At 35.9% G+C, this 18,513-nt stretch overlaps 1 protein-coding gene across 3 annotated transcripts; it reads right to left on the bottom strand.

The window, feature by feature from the left end:
- Window positions 1–1,484: 1,484 nt before the first annotated feature.
- Window positions 1,485–18,197, bottom strand: LRIF1 (ligand dependent nuclear receptor interacting factor 1). Of its 3 annotated transcripts, none has more exons than XM_008542023.2 (4): window positions 17,519–18,197; window positions 5,103–6,612; window positions 3,610–3,882; window positions 1,485–2,725 (listed from the first exon to the last, which is right to left on the bottom strand). In XM_008542023.2, exons 1-4 carry the CDS (start codon window positions 17,584–17,586, stop codon window positions 2,288–2,290), a joined length of 2,289 nt encoding a protein of 762 aa, XP_008540245.1. In that variant the 5' UTR covers window positions 17,587–18,197; the 3' UTR covers window positions 1,485–2,287. The 3 variants fall into 3 exon arrangements, with proteins under 3 accessions (XP_008540245.1, XP_008540246.1, XP_008540247.1); XM_008542024.2 differs by having other exon boundaries at window positions 5,103–6,604; window positions 17,519–18,007; XM_008542025.2 differs by lacking the exon at window positions 5,103–6,612 and having other exon boundaries at window positions 17,519–18,017.
- Window positions 18,198–18,513: the final 316 nt, after the last annotated feature.

Genomic DNA, 18,513 nt, shown 5'->3' with positions numbered 1-18,513 from the left:
GCAGCAAAGCCTATTTTAATAAAGTAGAAAAATCAAAAGGAGCAAGTAGGCTGAAACAGAGGTAAGAAAATGAAATGAAATGGAAGATGAAGGTAATGTATCTATTAGGATGACCTTAGTTGAATTTATTTTATTTAACAAACATTTATATATTGTTATGTGTCAGGCACTATTCAAGGATTTATAAACAGAATTCAATATTCTCTTCTTCCAATCCTCAAAATTCATTTGAGATGGTCTTTACCTTTAAATGCACTCAGATACGAGCCCACAATTTTATCTTCTTCTCTGTTTATACTATCTCCCTAAGTCATGTTATCCAGACCTATAACTTCAAATAATATCTCTTAACTGATAGCCTTTAAGTATCTCCTAGCCCCAACATTTACTATTTTAGCTTGATGGGAATATTAAGTTTTAGTTTTTAGTATTTCAGCTACTGTCTTTTCTATTTTTCTACAATGTACATGTACTGCTTCTTCAATAAGAAAATGTTTAAATTTTTTTCAAAGGAGATAATGATTCATGAAATTATGTTCCCACTGATAGATAAATTAAAAAGACTGACAATTGATCACTGGATCTAGCAACGTGGAAGTCACTGGTGTCCTTGAAACAATCCATTTTGGTGGAGTACGGAGAGCAAAACCTGACTGGAATAGTTTGGCAGTTTCTCAAAATGTTAAAGAAAAAGTTAGGACATGACCCAGCAATTACGCTCCTGGGTATATATACCCAAGCTAACTGAAAACATATGTCCACACAAAAAGTGGCACCCAAACATTCATAGCAACATAGCAACATGACATCCTAGCACCCTAAAGTATAAATAACCCAAATGTCCATGAACAGATGAATGGATAAACAAAGTGTGGTATATCCATACAGTGGATTATTATACAGCAATTAAAAAAGAATTAAGTACTAATACACACTACAGCATGAATCAACCAGGAAAACATTAAGGGAAAGAAATGAGTTATAAAAGAATATATACTGAATGATTCATCCTATGCACAAGAATGTCTACAAGAGGCAAATCCATAAAGACAGAAAGGGTATCAGTGATTTGTCTCCACCTGGGAGATGGAGGGTCTGGGGAGTGACTGCTAACGGGTATGAGGCTTTTTGGGGTTGATGAAAATGTTCTAAAATTAGATCATGTTGATGGTTGCACAACTCTGTGAATATAATAAAACCACCGAATTATATATTTTCAAAGGGTGAATTTTATATGTGAATTACCTCAATAAAGCTGCTACAAAAAAAATAAGGCAGGAGAATCTAGTTGGTCAGTTTCGATTTGTTCTACTCTCTCTGACATGCTGATTTTCTGACTAACTGTCTTCTATTTTGTTGCCAATGTACAGGTTTTACTTGATCTTACTTCCAGGAATTTAATACTTTTCTTTATAGTTTTCCTCCTTCCCCTGAATCCCTACCCCCACACCATTCCCACACTCTCCAAATTAAAGATAACCAGATAGAAAAATGTCTGTCTCTATTAAGAAAAACTACACTTTACAATTTTAAAAAGCATTAAATATGGCCATTGTTCAGATCTACTTTTCACACAATGTAAGTCACATATGTACATATTCAAAAAGAAAAAGATGCATTTGCCTAGGAATAATAACACATCACTTTAAGCAAACAATACATTATGTAGCCTGAACTCTAAAACCCATTTTGGATTATATGAAACTACTTTGTAAAAGTTACAAAACAAGTGTCCCTCACTCTTGAGAAAAGTTTGAATTTTTAAGTAATGCTGCTATAATACATTTTTCTTTGAAATTAAAATTTACAAGTAGAAGGTATCATCATTTTTATGGGTAAACTCTGAGTACACACACAAGTTCATTGGCAAAGATAAATTTAGAGCTGATTTCCTTTCTTGGATTGTAAAATTTCAATAGTACATAATAATTATCTATTGTTAAAATAACACCTGAGCAATTTAGCTAAAGCTACAAACAATAACAAAAACTCAGCACAAATATTCAAACTTGGGAAATTCTAGTTAAAATAACAGAAAAATAGAACATTTTTCCTTCCAAATAAAGGTATCTACACAAAGATTCAGATACCCCATGTAGATTATTCACAAGAGTCATATGTGAATCAACCCTTTCTGTATTCCTTAAATAAAATTTTATAATCAATTGAGGAAAAAACAAATTTCATATTCAAAGACACCTTCAAAATGTATCTATAACCAACAATGCAAAAGTATATTAAAAAAAACAGCTATTTCATTGAAATCTTTAAGTAGAGGAACGTTTTATTATTTTTGGTGCATCTTCTTACGCATTTCTTCAAGAGCTGCTTCTTTCTCTCTCAGCACCTGCTTAAGTCTTCTTATTTTTTCATCTCGAATGGTTTCCTCTAACTCTGGTGGTGTCATGGGGAAAATATCTTCAGTATAATTTTTATTAAAGGAAGGACTTTGTTCAAAAGCTGCATTTGAACTCAATGTGCCTTTTTCCTGTTTCTCACCGGTACAGTGTTCTACCTCAGTTCTCTTTTCTTCTCTGGTTTTGTTGCAGCTTGTGAGAATGTTATGACGTGATACATCTGAAGTTGGTAAAACACTGCTAACGCCTTGGGAACTGGTGAGATTAATTCCTCCATTTACAGCTGTGTTATAAGCACTCTCAGTTTTTCTCTTCTTTGTGTGATCCATCTTCTTAATGATTTTTGCTTTTCTTTTCTTATCAAAACTCTGTTGCAATGTTGAGTAAGATTCCAAAAGAGAAAATATTATTGCCATATATATAGTGTGCTCTCAAATTTAATAAAGTTTGCAAATACAAATATTTAGCAATTAAATTCAACTCAACACAATAGACTGAGAACAACTACAGCAAGAAATTAATGTTTACCACTCTATGGTACCAAAATGAATAGCAATAGCTTCATGATATTCACTGAGAATAAAATGCTTAATTCACATTTTCCTGCTCAACTCAGGAAGCTGTATTGGTCTACTACCAAAATATAAGAGCCATTTGTGAAGAGCCTGAGAAATAGAATTTATTTATTTATTCATTTATTTTCCTTTGCATGGTAGGCACATATGGAAGATTTTCATTGGGAAAGGTTGACTGGTCTCTGATCTGAAGTTCAGGACATTAAACAATATAATCATGATATATTCATAAGTAGAATGACAGTAGGCAAAGTTATAGGGATGTTTCTTTTCGTCATTATTGACCATGTATATTTCTCAAAATGTTTGTATTAAGAGTAATACTGCAATGAACACTGGCCTGCTTATATTTTCCTTACACTTGGATTATTTATTTTAGATAGAGTTTTCAAAGTAGGATAACTAGTTGAAAAGCTATGACCATTTTCTTCTAATTTTATGATGAAACAAACAGTAGGTGAATAAAAACACTTAAGACAACATCTTTAACTGGGGGATGCATTTTTACCTATTCATATATGGTTCTTTTTAAAACTGTTTTGGTATAATACATATATATGCGAATTTGGTAGTAACTACCATTCATATTAACGCACAAGACTAAAAACCAAATCAACAAAATTAATACATTCATGTATTTTTGGAGTACCTACAAAGGACATATTAAAATCTATTACCTGTTTCCTCTCTTCCTCCTTCACTATAAACTCTGTCCTTTTGTAAGTATCACTTTTCACCAAACTGCTAAAGGAATCAAAACCTTCTCCAGAGCCCAAATGGTCAGGAATCCGAGTAAGGCACACTCTCAGATCTTTAGTGAGACCAAATATCTTTTTAAGTTCAGCATCATTCTTCAGATATGATGCTTTATTGCTTCTCCCTTGAGAATTTTTCTTGTCATTTCTTTCTTGAGTAATTTTTTCTACTTTTGATGCCATCTCATACTGGATCTGGAAGTAAGAAAAGAAAACACACAAACAATACTGCCAATTACTTAAGCTATTTATCAAACTAGGAACTAAGTGATTACCTCATCTTACTTAAAACATCATGCTTTAAAGTCCTAAATGGTTGGTTCGCATCGCCCTTGCCTTACCACCCGCACTTGAAAAACTGAACTTAACTAAGTACAAACTTAAAATGTTCCCTTACAATTTGTCATTTATTTTACTTCCTTGCACTAGAAAGGTAACAGGTAGTCAATTGTCAAACAACTGAAATGAGAATACAGACTAATGACAAGTTAAAAATAATCTATATGGCATTATTTGGAAATTGTAGTCTTCGGAAAAGTCTTCCGCCTTTAATCAATCTTAAACTTAATCAGAATTTACCTCCTTCCCTCTTTGGAGTTCAATAATTCTGTACTGAAGGGGAGAAATGCTGACACTATTAAACAGACCTCTAAGTAAGGAAAAGGTGGGTACAAATATTTAGTGAGCACAGATACATATCTTAAGTAGAAGAGAAAGGTAACTATGTGGCTATGTTGGGTAATTAGATGAGGAATCAGAAAGAAGGGCTAAAAAAGGAAAAGGAAACTTATCTACTTCAAAAAAAGAACCCAAATATTTGGTAAATCCTAATTCCATAAATGACTGAAAGGTACTGATTAGCTCTGTCTTACCCCTTCCACTATCCACTAAAAAAGTTGTCAGATATCTCCCTACCACCACACAAAAAAAACACAAAAATCCCCAGCCTCCCCTATATGCTTAATATTGATCTTTTCATATACTAAAAGTAGGCTACTAAATATATATGTATGTATACATATGTATATGTACAAATGTATGTACATATGTGTATACACACACACGCACAGTTTTACTGTTTTACTAAGCTTTGGATTCACATTATCCTTCTAAAACTCTTCTAAATCTTGATGCTCTGTGAGTTTTTGTTTGTTTGATTTTATTTTAAAGACTTGGCATGCCAAATGATTCAAGAGAAAGATACTGCTTGGAGTCTCTCAATTATATTCCTGCTCAAACATTTTCTTCAGATGAAAACTCTAAATTAAACATTCTTGTGTGTAGGGTAGGTGTGTAATGGAGTGGAAGATGGGAGAGGAGGGTAGAAAGAGGTATTACAAATAACTAACTTTGAAAATTAAAAAAAAAAATCTATATAGATAGATAAAAAGAACACCCTGACATGGGAAAATTACCTTTGGTTCTTGGTCTCTGAAAACACACTGTTGTGAAGTAACAGTTGTTGCATCAACAGAGGAACTTATTTTCTCTATGCTCTGGATGATATTTCCTTCTCTGGGGGCATTCTGTCCTGTACTAAATCCATCTGGAAAATCTGGCTTTGTGAATAAAGTCTTACTCTGCTTTAAGTAGTTAATGGATTGGTTCATATTATGTGGGTTTGGGGTAGAAAGAGATGGTTTCTCCACTTTCTTATTCTTCTCTGCCCTTAGATTGGCCATGGAAGCAAGCTGGTTATTTGAAAATGATTTTGTCTCCATCTGGGAAGATTTACTTTTAGCCAAAACAATATTTACAACCTCTCTGGATATTTCTGTGACTGGACTTGAACTCACTATCTGTGATGTATCTTTTCTTGGTGGAATATCGGGAGAAACAGAATTCTGCTGGTCAATTTGTGATGGCAAAACATCTGTCCCCTTTTTAGCCAATAGATAGACTTTCCCATTAAACATAACCAAAGCATTATCTTTAATAGGCATACTTTTGGATTGTGTCCCACTAGGACTGATGGTACTCAATGGTGGCATATTTATAGTATTATCTCCCAAATTTTTCCTATCTACAAAAGTTTTTAAAATCTTTGAAGCCACATTATTTGAAGACTTAACAGGAACAAGAGATGGAGTGCAAGGCTGTAGATTTTCTTGAAAAATCCATTTCACTGGAGCAGCTTGAGAATGCTGACCACCTTTTAACTGTGTCTCTTTAGCAGCATTCATTGGAATTTGTGTAGTATTTAAGATCACTGGCTTTGCTATTTCTGTAACAGGTTTTGGGTAAATGTTTTGAAAGTTCTTGGTCACTACATTTTTCACTGTATTTACAGGAGATACATAAATAACGGTTGGTATTTGGGAGGCCTCAACTGTTCCTGAGGTACTTGTGGTTGCAGTTGCAAGTATCTTTTGCTGAACTGAAGGAGGCAATGATGACGCTGGTACAGATTTCACTTCAGCATGGGCTGGAATCTGTAAATGGTGCCCAGAAGGCAAAACTGGAGACTTCACAGTCATTGGAAGACTCTGGGTATTTACTAAAATATAAGATGAATCATTTTGTGTTGAGGAGGGAGAAACAGCAAATGTTTGCATGGTGAGTCCGTCAATTTTCACACCATGACTCTGAACTTTAGAAACTGATGAGGTAAAATTTTCAGTTCCCACAGAAGTAACTCTAACTTTTTCTGCTGTATCTACTGTTCTTGTAAGAAAATAGTTTGAAGAACTGGCTGGCTGAAAAATGGGCAATTGAACTGATGTACTTGTGGAAGAGCTGGAAATCTGAGTCTGAAAAGCAACTTGAAATGGGTTTCCTGTATTCCCTTTCAAAGCATCAGACATGACTGAAGATTGAACTAGTGGCAAAAGATTTCCAGAGGAATTAGGAATTGGAAGTAATTGCAGAAGATTTTTTCCATCCGAGCCAATCGTCTGAACTACTTGGTACATGCAGCCTGAAACACTTAAAAGAACATTGAGTAAATAAATACAACATACTATATGGTATATACACTTTATTTAAAAACAAATATTTGCAAACATTAAAGATATATAAAATATAATAAAAGTATATAATTTGTCACTTTGAGTTTCAAAGTGAAATATTGCAAAACAAAGATTTTGAAGAAAGTGAAGATAATCAAAGATATGGTCAGCTTTGATTTAGATCTTCTCACATGATTAGGCAATGAGCATGAGATATTAACACATATTCCTAAAACTAAAAGTAGACTTTTCCAAGGTTTTACCTTGTACAAAATTATGCCTACTAGAATACGCCGCTCCTTTTACACTATTAGCATCCTCCCTTCTCCCTTTCCTTGAATTCTTTCCTCTTGACTTCCTCCTTTACTAGTACTGACCAGGATTCTCGTTTTACCTCCATTTATGCTTATTCTATTTCCCTCACTCTTTTCTCCCTTCTACCGGATCTGTTCTGTGCTCTTCCCACTGACAATGACTCACAAGTTCTACTGTCAGCCATTTCTCCTTTGCTTAAGGCATCTCTTCTGGTGATACCTTGGTGTGCCACATTTTTGGAGACTAAATTGAGTTACTCATGTAGGAACCATTTTCTTCTTTGATTTATTGATTGTTTTAGCACATTTGAAGTTTGGTGCTAAATGGCCCTTGATATGGCAATTATTCATATTAGTTCCAATTGCTTGCCAATCCATATATATATAATAGCAATGCCATTTTACCTGAATGGCTTTCAATGAATGCAGAACACATTGGAAGTGAATATTTTTTTTTTATCTAGCCAATTTGGATCCTGATTCTTATGAGTTGTTTCTTAGTACAGATGGTCTGATTTTAAAAAAATATAATATATACAAACCTCTATTTGTATAATCAATTATTTGTAGATTTCTTGAATGTAGACACCTCGAGTTATTTAGACCTAAAACCATCTTTCATTTCCTGGAAAATATCAAGCCCTCATGGGACTCAGGACCATCACACGTGCTACCTCTCTACCTAGGTACTCATTTCCTACTCACATAACTCAAGTCTCAGCATAAATGATACTTCCGAAGAGATACATTCTCTGACCACCTTAACTACCCTTACCCTCCTTCACTATTAGTCTGTAATATTGCATCTGTTAATTGCCTTGGCAGTACATATCACAAGTTATCATCATACTTTAATCTGTTTGTTCACTAGTCTATAGACTGTCTCTCACGCTAAACTCTAGCAATATGAATATAGAGTCCATGTCCTATAGACCCAGTATGGCCTTATATGAGATCTTACTTTACTTTTATCTTAAAAATGAAGAAAAAAATTTAAGAGCAAAATACAATAATAATTAGAATTCTCAACAGTTTAAAGGTGTGTTACAGCCTACAGGTGTTTTTAAAACCCCAGGTATTAATAAAAATCAAAGCCAAAAATTCAATTTTTGCTCTCAGGGCTTAAAGAGAAAAACCCACCATCATCACCTCTCTACCCCCTAAGAAGCACATATAAACTGGATCAGAACTTATTCAACTTTAATTTTATTAAACAAAAATTTACTGAGTGTCTGTTACGGTTCAGGCACCAGGCTCAGTTATGGGGAAAGGGCCAATAAACTACAGCCTGTGGGCCAAATCTGGCCCCCTCCTTGTTTTTGTGCAGCCCACAAGCTAAGACTGGTTTTATTATTTTTAAATGATTTTTTAAAAATCACAATAATAATATTTTGTGATACGTGAAAATTATATGAGGTTTAAATTCCGCTGTCCATAAAGTTTTATTAGTACACAGTCGCACTCATTTTTTATGTATTGTATATGTGTGTTTTCGTGCTACAAAAGCAGAGTTGAGTAGTTACGGCAGAGATCATATAGCCTGGAAAGCCTAAAATATTTACTATCAGGCCCTTTACAGAAAATGTTTGCTCACCTCCAAGCCAGTTCAACACACAATCCCTAAAATAACTTAAACCACTGGATACATGGACATATTAATGTGCAATTATCATTAAGTGACATAAATGATGTATTTGTATGAATACAACAATGCTTACTCTTTTTCTTAAAACATTCTCTTTCCAAGGGTTCCTAGATGGGACATTCTCCTACCTCTGTAGTAACTCCTCAGTCTTACTTGAATCAACCTTCAAATATTGGAATTCACCAAAGCTTAAACTGAATTTTCTTTCTACTAGCTTTCCCTAGAGGACTTTTTGTACATGCATGACTTCAATTAAGTTACCATTTATAAATCAACAATTCGAATATTTATATCTTAGCTCTTTTGAGATTCAGGCTTATATATCCAACTTCCCTCATGACATTTCCATTCAGAAAGGCCTTTTCCACTGTTTTTTCCTTTGGTAAATGACATCCCATCTATCTTGGATGCCTAAGTCAGAACAATTCCTGCTTTTTTACAATCTATATTCAATCTATCACAAAATCCTATTGATGTAATCTCCTAAATTTCCCTTGATCTCTTCATTTCTTTCCAAATCAACTGTCTCCTCTCTAGTCCAAGCAAATATCATCTCTGGCTTGGACTTTTAGAGTAGCTTCATAACGAGTCTTCTTTTCTTCAGTCATATCCTCTCCCCTCCAAATCATGCAGCATACTAAAGCAGGCCCTTCCCTGCTTGAAACATTTCAATGGCTCCCCATTTTCTTTGAGCAGGAGAAATAAAACCAAGAGATTCTGATGCAATGGAAGGCAAAGGAAGAGAGAGTTTCAAGGAAATTGGGCAATTCCAGCAAAAGTTTCTGAGAAGCGAAGTAGGATACAGATTAAAAATGTACACTGGAATGAATGGCATGAGGGTCAATGATGGCTTTAAAAGAGCAGTTTGGTGGGGAAAGATGTTGCTGAGGAGTGAATATGAAGAAAGGATATGAAGACAGCAAGTACAGACAACTCTTTTATGAACCTTGACTATAAAGGGGAAGAGAAACACTGACAAGTAGCTGGAGGCTAAATGAGGTCAAAGAAGAGATCTTGCTTTTTTCCTTTTTTTTTTTAAGGTTAGATGAACCACAGCATAGGTAAATACTCATGTGAGTCATTAAGAGGAAGAGATTTGTAGTAAAGGAGAAATAGGGATAATTAAGTGTAAGGGTTGATAAGGAGATAGGAAATGGGATCCAGAAGACAGGAGGAGGGATTGAACCTTAAAGAGAGCTGGAGAAATATCTCCTTTCATTGGAGCTGGCAGGGGTTAGGTGCGTTTACAGGTAAGTTTATAGGTCTGGTGTTAGAGGGTTGAGGTAATTCTGATCTAATGACTTTTATTTTCTCTATGAAAAAGGATGTGACATCACCTGCTAAGAGCAAAAATAGGGGGAAATTTAAGGATAATCAAAAAGAACTGAAACAGTCTTTGTGAGAGAATAAGCTGACCTCAGAAAATATTACAATCATCAAGCAGTGTTGATGGCCCAAAAGATAGGGAGTGATTATGAATTTATAGTGATATCAATCTGCACTCTTGTGAGATTTTCTTTATTTCACCAGTTATAGGCAAAGAGAAAGCAAATCATGGAGTTCATCCAGAGTTGGGGTGGCTTCAGAAGAAGGGTACAACATAAATCAAAAAGGAGCAAAAGAGGTTAAGATATTGATAAAAATTATTAAAATGATGAAACAGAATCTAAACTAGATGGGAAGGAAATGAGAATATAAAAAGCTAAAGTATAAGGAGAAAATAAAGGGTTATTGGACTGGAGGGCCAGATAAAGAACAGTTGGAGTGGGAGTGCTTAAACAAGTTAAGTTAGAAATATAGGAACTAGTGATTAGAAAGCAGGATGCCTAAACCAAGAATTCTGTAGAGGCAGCTACTTCATCTGATAACAACAATTACAGAAGTAGACGGCTGGTGACAGACTGGAGAATAAGAGCACTGGAGAAAAAGATCTTTGGACTGAAAGACCAGCTGACAAAGAGGTTATCCATATAGGTGTTAAAGTCCTGTAGAATTAGAGAGAAGATGGTGATCCAGGCGCCAAGTTCAGTGAGAGGAACTTGGTAGACAGCATTAATGAACCACAATTAAGACCACCTATCAACTTCCTGTCAGCAATATGCCAGAAAGTTGTCTCAAAGCCCACTCTCTCCTGCAGTCTGTTTTCTTTCCCATTATTCTACCCCATCTCATTCTCAAAGATTATCAAATACGTACCCACAGTTAAATGTCTTTACTCTATTCTCATTCCCTAGGTGCTCTCTGCTGAAACTGACACTGCTAGCTAATTATCCATCTCAAACTTTTTCCTATCATGATTTCCACCATGCACAATTTGTTTCTTTTGTCTATCTTAACGTCCCCTTTCTTATTCATTTTCTGCATTTTAAACATCCAACTATAACTATTCCCCAAAGCACGGTTCTCCGTCCTGTTTCTCCATCAAGACTTCTTCCTTAAAGACTGAAGCAATTTTCATGGCTTCAACTATTTCCTTCAACTATCTCCTTTGCAGTAATGACTCTCAAAGTCATATCCTTTACTTCTATCTCCTAATATTGACCTCAGTTCCACAATTGTGATGTCTTACCAAACATTTTCATTTTAATACCATCACATTAAAGTTAAAATTACTCTCTACTGAAAACTAGTTTATCCTACCATCCAGTCATGTGTCAGGACTATTATTTTCCAAGTCACCTAGGTTTTAAACCACCTAGTCACCTCTGACTTATTTTTACCATCCTTCTTATTCACCTTTGACTCACTCACAGCACCTTGTATAGATGCTTACAAAGGGTAAACATTCAATAAATGTAAACAATGAATCACCGAGTATATACGGTTTTTTTCTTTTTACAGCTCTTACTCATTTTCTCTTTCTTCTATTGTCTAGATCAGACCTTCGTCACTTTGTGTCTAGTCCTCATTATCTCATCCTTATATTTTTGCTCGGATTTTTAAACTACTTTTTCTGACTGTAGCCATTATTATTATTATCTCTGGCAGATAAAATCATTGTTTTCATCCTATCACCTACTTACTCAAAGTTTCAATAATTCATCATTGCCAGTTCAGCTTGACATGAAAATTATCTACAATCAGCCCCAACCAATCTCTACTACAGTACCACCTATAACTTTTCAGCATAAAATCTTCAGTCTTACCAGCGAACTCTTCGCTATTCTAGAATATCCCATGTACATTATTTACTCTAAGTATTCTTCAAGTTTTTTTTTCTTCTCCAACAATTTAAAACATAGTTATAAATTGAGGATCAATTCCATCTTCTCCATGAAATATCTGCTAGTCATTCAAGGTCACATCAATTTCTTCCAACTTGAAATCTCTAAAGCACTCCCACTGGTGCCACCAATGCTAGGAGCTATATAATGCCTTCTATATTGGCCTTGATCTATTAGCTAATTTTAAAAAGTGAGCATGGTTTTGCTCAATGAGATCAAAACTCCTTACGGTCAGAGACTATATCATTTATTTTATAATTGTTCTTCCAATACCAAGCACAGTAGGACATCAAAAAGTTACAGAAAAAATAATGCAGCTCTTTTGAATCTCCACTTCAAATGAACTGTCTCAATACCTTTTATTGTTTAGTCTCATTTGGTTTATTTATGTACTTCATTTGTCAGTAACATCTGGCTAACAGATGAGAAACTTCAACAGACCAGAACATATGCTTTCATAATTATTTGTGTAGGGACAAGCATGCTTTAATTGGCAAAATATTTAAACAAATCACATAGGCTTCTGATATTTCATTCACATACTTCATTATACAACCTGTACATTTCTTTCTGTTTTTTTGTTTTTCGTGGGGTTTTTTGGTAAGGAAGATTGTCGCTGAGCTAATATCTGTGTCAATCTTCCTCTATTTTGTATGTGGGACACCACCACAGCATGGCTTGATGAGTGGTGTGTAGGTCCGTGCCTGGGATCTGAACCCATGAACCCCGGGCCACCAAAGTGGAGCATGTGAACTTAATCACTATGTCACTGGGCCAGCCCCGACCTCTACATTTCTGCTTTACAAAAAAATTTATGAATATCACACAAATTATTTTCAAATCTAATCATTGATTCTTCTCTTCTCCATTTCCCCTCCAAAAAGAGAAGGAAAATACAACTTCTTCTATGTCAGTATATCAGTAGAAAGTCACATAATCTACCAGCGATCATAAGTTCCTTAAGGATACGTTATCCTATCCATATCTTTATCCTCTACACATAATAGGGCAACTGGTACACTGTAGACAATACTGTTGACTGAACTGAATCTTATAAGCTATAATAAAAAAAAAACAAAACCATGGTTTCCTAGTAACAAATGGAATCAGTTCTAAAAATTAAACTGAAAAGCAGAACGCTAAGGAGAGAGGTGATAAATTAGGGTGAGATTCATATTTCTTCAACAAATATATATTGTTTTCAGATCTAGATGTTACCTTCCATTTAAGAGATTAACTAAAACCTGATAAACATTCTGTTTTCTTAAAGATCATACTCTGCCAACTAATGTTAGAACTAAAACTAGAACCAGATTCTGTATCCTGTGCTCTGGTTTGGTCACTTAAAAAGAATCCTCATCAACATGCTAATTACTTTAAACTAGCTGGTGTTTGAAATGAAACACTACATTGGAAAAATAATACAGTTTAAGACTTTAAAAGAGAAAAGAGGACTATATTAGAAAAATTATCGGCTTCTAATCCTGGTCTTCTAATTATTAGTTGATTGACTAAGGTAAATTTACTTATCCTCTTTGAATTTCTGTTTCCTCATTTGTTAAATGGGGATAATATGGCTTCCTCTGAGTAGTAAATGAAATAACTGGTTGGGATTATGATAAGCTCCCAATATATACTAATTATCATCTTTCATTAAAATATACAATTGGTGTCCAAGAATAAGTAAATGAATCAGGTACTCTTGTAAGAACTTCAATAAAAAGGTATGAAAACTTCAATAAAAGGTATATTAAACACACTTTTAATTTTGTATAACTTCTGACATTTTTGACTATTCTAATATTGATATAAAGCATTCACAGAAACAGAATGAAAAATTTTGCAGGCTAATGAACATTTTGTAGATATTTTTGCAAAATATATTTTTTCAACTTCCAGAAGACCTTTTTCCATCTTACTATCTATTATTTAACATTATGTACATACATAATATGCATAAGTACATAATGTAATAATATATACTATAATATATACCATATAACATTATATTCATAACAGATACATTATTATAAATAGTTGTCATTAGCTCTAATCCTAATAAACAGCCTAGCAAGGTAGGTACTGCCATTCCTATTTTATAGTCGAGAAAAAGGAGGTTTAGTAATATTAAATAACTTATTCAGAATTACATGCTGTCTTAGGCAATGCCGTCCACTTTCTTGTATTTACTTTAGCATTACTCCAACATAACAAGGTCCAAAAAATTAAATTGCATAAACTGAGAGATTAATGAGAAACAGATTTCATTTAGCCTGTATGGTATGTATGCCTGTCTCTCTTTTTCTCTTACACACACAGACAAATCACAAAAATAAAGATAACAACACTTACACTATACAAAACTAAAGGCACACTGAAGTGACAATGAAACATAATTTTTCTAACCAAACCAAGCCCCCTGCAAAAACACTCATATAAGAACAAACGGTTAAGAGTGGATAGAAGCCAACTGCCAATCACATGACATACTACTTCCTACTATTGTGGGCTGTATTGTCACAGGTTTTTATTATAACAGCTCTAAGCTGATGACTCACAAGTCTCTATTTTCAGCTCTGGCCCTTCCTGAGTTTCAAATCTCTCTCTGATTGCTTTCTTGGTGTGTTCTTCATCTCAATTAATTTACCAATATCTATGCAGAAAACTGGCATCATAATTGCTCCCCTTTTCTTTGGGCCAATTCACTGACAAGGTCTGCCTATTTTTCCTTTCCTTAATTCTCTGAATCCAAACTTTACTCAATATTAGCTAGTTTAGGTCCTTAGAATCTCTGAAGGTACAACTGAAATAGAATCCTTATATGCCTGATCCCTCACCCCCAAATCCACACTATCATCACCTACTTAAAATGTGCACCTGACCATGACAGTCCTTTTCTTAAAATCCTCTCGTCTGCAATAGATGAAGTCTAACTTCTTCAGCAGGGCAAACCAAACTCTTAAGAGCTATCTATTTATCCTGCTTGTTTGTAGCAGAGATCAAACAATAAGTACCAATTGCTGGTAAGAAGCCATACTGGTGTTTTACGTACCAATTCCCTCTGCCTAGCCATAGCCTGCATTAATCTTTAATTGGATAGGTAATACTTACATTTCCCAATTCAGCTGCTCTAGAAACCTTTCCTATAATTCCCATTCTCTATGCTCTCACAGCACCCTGTGCATAATACCATTAAAAAATGCGCTACACCATCTCCTCCCTAGACTCTAAGGTTTTTCATGGGCATGACCCATATTCTATTCTTTAGTCAGTCTCTCCATTTAGCACAGTCTATCACATGGTTTAGGCAACAGTGAATATTTCTTAACCAAATGATTGAACTATACTGATAATAACTGGTGAACTAGGATATGAACCTAGGTCTCTGTAACTCCAAAGCTTATCTTCTTTCTATTGCAATATACTGACTCCTGCTTTGCTCTTCACTAACAAAGCCCAAATCTAAATAAACTTAATGCCTACTATCACAAATATTTTCCAGATTTTTCCTTTGTACTATAAGATTAAATTTGGGTTTTGCATTTTATACCCTGATGAATTAGACACTGAACAATAAACATTCTGTATCGCATTACTGAAAAATTTTACAAAAGCAGTAACTCACGAAAAATTCAAGTATCTACAGAAAATAAGAAAATCATATAGTCATTTTAGGTTTATGAAGAAATAAATGATTTAGTACCACCAAAACTATGTCAGAATAATAAATAAGACGACTAAGCTTCCAATAAACTAAAGAGCTGATATCAATCAAATGAATTACAAAATTAGATGTGGATGTCATGCGGATTGTTACTTAGAAAACAAAATAGAATCAAATATGCAATCGATAACCCAAATCATTCAAATAGCTTCACAAAGGCATCTGGTAAATGTCCCAGATATATGATGTAAGGCCTCAGTGATCTGAATAAATACATACATTTGAAGACGATGAAAACAATGCATAAACCAATGAATTAATGAACTCCAAACGACTTATTAGCGTAACCAAAACAATTTAATTTGTAATGTTTTAAAAAATGCCAAATATAGATGTCTGAAAGGATTAGAAACTGGATAAAAGAGTTAAAGCACACAGTAAATAAAAATGTAAAGTTCTTACTCTATCTTATTTCTGATGTTGAAAAAGAATGCAATCCTAAAACAAATTGTGTTAGGTCAGAGTAAGTCAAATGTCATCAAACATTCAGGTACTAAAACAACATAGCAGAAATGAACGATTATTAAAAAGTATTTCTACTTTTGCATATCTATACTGGGCACCATCTTTGCTTCTCATCCCAAAGTCCATCACAAATAAACCAAGAAACCACACAGATAGACAGCAGCCGGCTCGTTTTATGATTTGAAACACAACGGTTCTTTCTTGGCAGTTCTTCAACATTGCTTTAGCTCACCGCGTTGAGTGACCATTTCTTTTTAGAACATTGTGCATGCTTTTAAAAAAGTCGGTTACAATTAGGTTTTGTATCTACTTGTAATAAAAATAAACCTACTTCCTGAGCTAAAATTGGTATACAAGTAAAGTTGTATCATTATAATAATAGTTAACACTTAGTGTTTTTCTATTTTTCCTACACTAAGTATTTGATGTATATTCATTCTTTTAATCCTTAAAATACATCTAGAAGCTCTTATTTACGGGACTGGAAACCGAGGCACTTGGCCTCAAAACAGTTACTGGCAAAGCTAGGATTAAAACTAGGCAACCTGATTTTCTTCAAACATAAATCCTCTTCCATGACTTTTACGTCTTAATTTCCATGCTTTCTTCTTCACATTTTCCTTGTGCGGGGACCCAGTGACTGTTTTCTCACCACTTACTAGCCATCCACTAACCATGGAGAACACAACTCAAAATATTCTACCGCGGCTAACAGTTTTGTTCCCATTTCATCTTGACTAATATAAGCCTAGGAAAAAACGACTGAGTTACTGATAAGCTATTTTCTAAATTAACAAATAAGTACGCATTTCTAAGAAATGTTGGTCTTTCACCACTTCAAAGATCGTTCCTCTACAGCCAATTAGAGACGGGATTCTCATTACACTCGCTTCAAATAAGCTGTTCCAGAGGATTGATTTTTACATGAGAATTCCTCTATTTTTACTTTTCTTTCTCTTCATAAGGACTATCATTTGAAACTTTAAAAAATTCGATTCCCTTATCCTAGAATAATTTTTCAGCTTCTTAATTCATATACTCCTATTAATTGCACAAAAATAGATCCTTCCTTTCTCACTAACTCTGGAATTAGAGCTATCTTCACTGAAGGTCCAGCGCCACCTGGGCTGCACTTCCTAATCCGCGCTGACTGCTGCGTGTTTTTCTGCGAGTACGCGAGAATCTTCCAGAAGCCTTTGGTCACACAGGAGCGTCGGCCATGTTGCTTTTCCTCTCCCGTGGAGATCTACTCTGTCCGCCTAGGAAACTTGAGACGCTGGAGTCCCGCGGAGCCAGCGCAGAGGCTCTGAGGAGGTTTTACGTTTCCAAGAGGGACGCGCTCTAAGGGCTCTAAGTGCCAAAGGGACGAGCACTTCCCCCGGAGCGGCTCCGCCCGCAGGGTCAAACTCATCTGAATTGCAGAACGTCAGGAAACGACGGCCGACTCCACTTCCTGCTAAGAGACGGGCGAGGGGCGGGTGTGTCGAAGGAGAGTCGAAACCGGTACTTACCAATGCGAGGCGTTGCCTGACTTTTCCTCTGCGGGTTTCAGGAAGACCCTCTGTAGGTTATTGGACATTTTAGAGGGGTGGGAGGGGCCACCACATCCAGGAAAGTGGGCAGTGTGGGGCCGAGATCCTCCAAGGGGCGAGACCACAGCGAGAGAATGTTGGGCTGCAGCTGCCCCGGAGCAACTCTGAGGGGTTCGATCCTGAAAGGAGGGCGACGGCGAGCTCTCGAGAGGGCGTATCCACAGGCTTCGGAGGGAGGTGGCGCAGCCACCAGAAACCGGAAGAACCGAAGCGGCTGACGACGCCCGCTCAGCCGTAGGCTGAGAGAATCGGTCCAACGCTCCGCCCCTCAGAGCCTACGACATCGCTCCAGAGCCGCCAGAGTCGGCGCGAGAGGCGTGGCCTTCATGGCGCCGCCCCCAGCAGTGCCGGGTCAGCGGTGAACACCGCGCCACACAGGCTCGGCCGACCCCGCCCACCGAAGCCGCCGGCGGCTTCCGGGATCGTCACATCCGGTTGCCAAGGTGACTGGTTCGCTAAAGCCCCGCCCTTATGGTACAGTCCAATCGCAAGGGATGTTTGCTGTCTTTTCTTCCGGATCAAGTAACGAATCGCAAAAGAAAATTTTCTGGATACCTACGCAAAATAAAATGTTTCCGGGGTCAATCGAAAATTTTCTGCCTTTGTGTTCGCCGCTGGTGTACGTTTTCCTCTCCCTCCGGTCTTTTGGAGTCGTCATGAAGTCGTGGTTCGAGAAAATTTTAGACGTCTGCCTGTTGACAGCGCCGTATTATTACTTCCTGAGGATTTTATCGTTGTTTTCCTCTTTATTGAAACTTTGTCTCTAACCTAACCTCTGTCTCCACCCTACTCTCATGCCTTGGTCGAAAGTATCATTGTCATGTAGTTAGTTCATTCATTCTCTATAAGTTTCAGTCCCCACGTAAATTTTTTTTTTTTTTTGGCATCTTTATTTGGATCTCCAGAGAAAAGCT

The sequence above is a fragment of the Equus przewalskii genome, unplaced genomic scaffold (genome assembly GCF_037783145.1).
Source record: "Equus przewalskii isolate Varuska unplaced genomic scaffold, EquPr2 ChrUn-13, whole genome shotgun sequence".
In the NCBI taxonomy this organism is placed as follows: Eukaryota; Metazoa; Chordata; class Mammalia; order Perissodactyla; family Equidae; genus Equus; species Equus przewalskii.
This window is presented reverse-complemented; position numbering and strand designations above follow the sequence as displayed.

Excerpts from the sequence above, each read along its gene's own strand:
- LRIF1 (XM_008542023.2), bottom strand. The coding sequence starts at position 17,586 with ATGTCCAATAACCTACAGAGGGTCTTCCTGAAACCCGCAGAGGAAAAG. Across the intron at positions 6,613-17,518 it reads TCAGGCAACGCCTCGCATTG|TGTTTCAGGCTGCATGTACC; the intron begins GTAAGTACCGGT and ends TGTTCTTTTAAG. Across the intron at positions 2,726-3,609 it reads AGGAGGAAGAGAGGAAACAG|AGTTTTGATAAGAAAAGAAA; the intron begins GTAATAGATTTT and ends ACATTGCAACAG.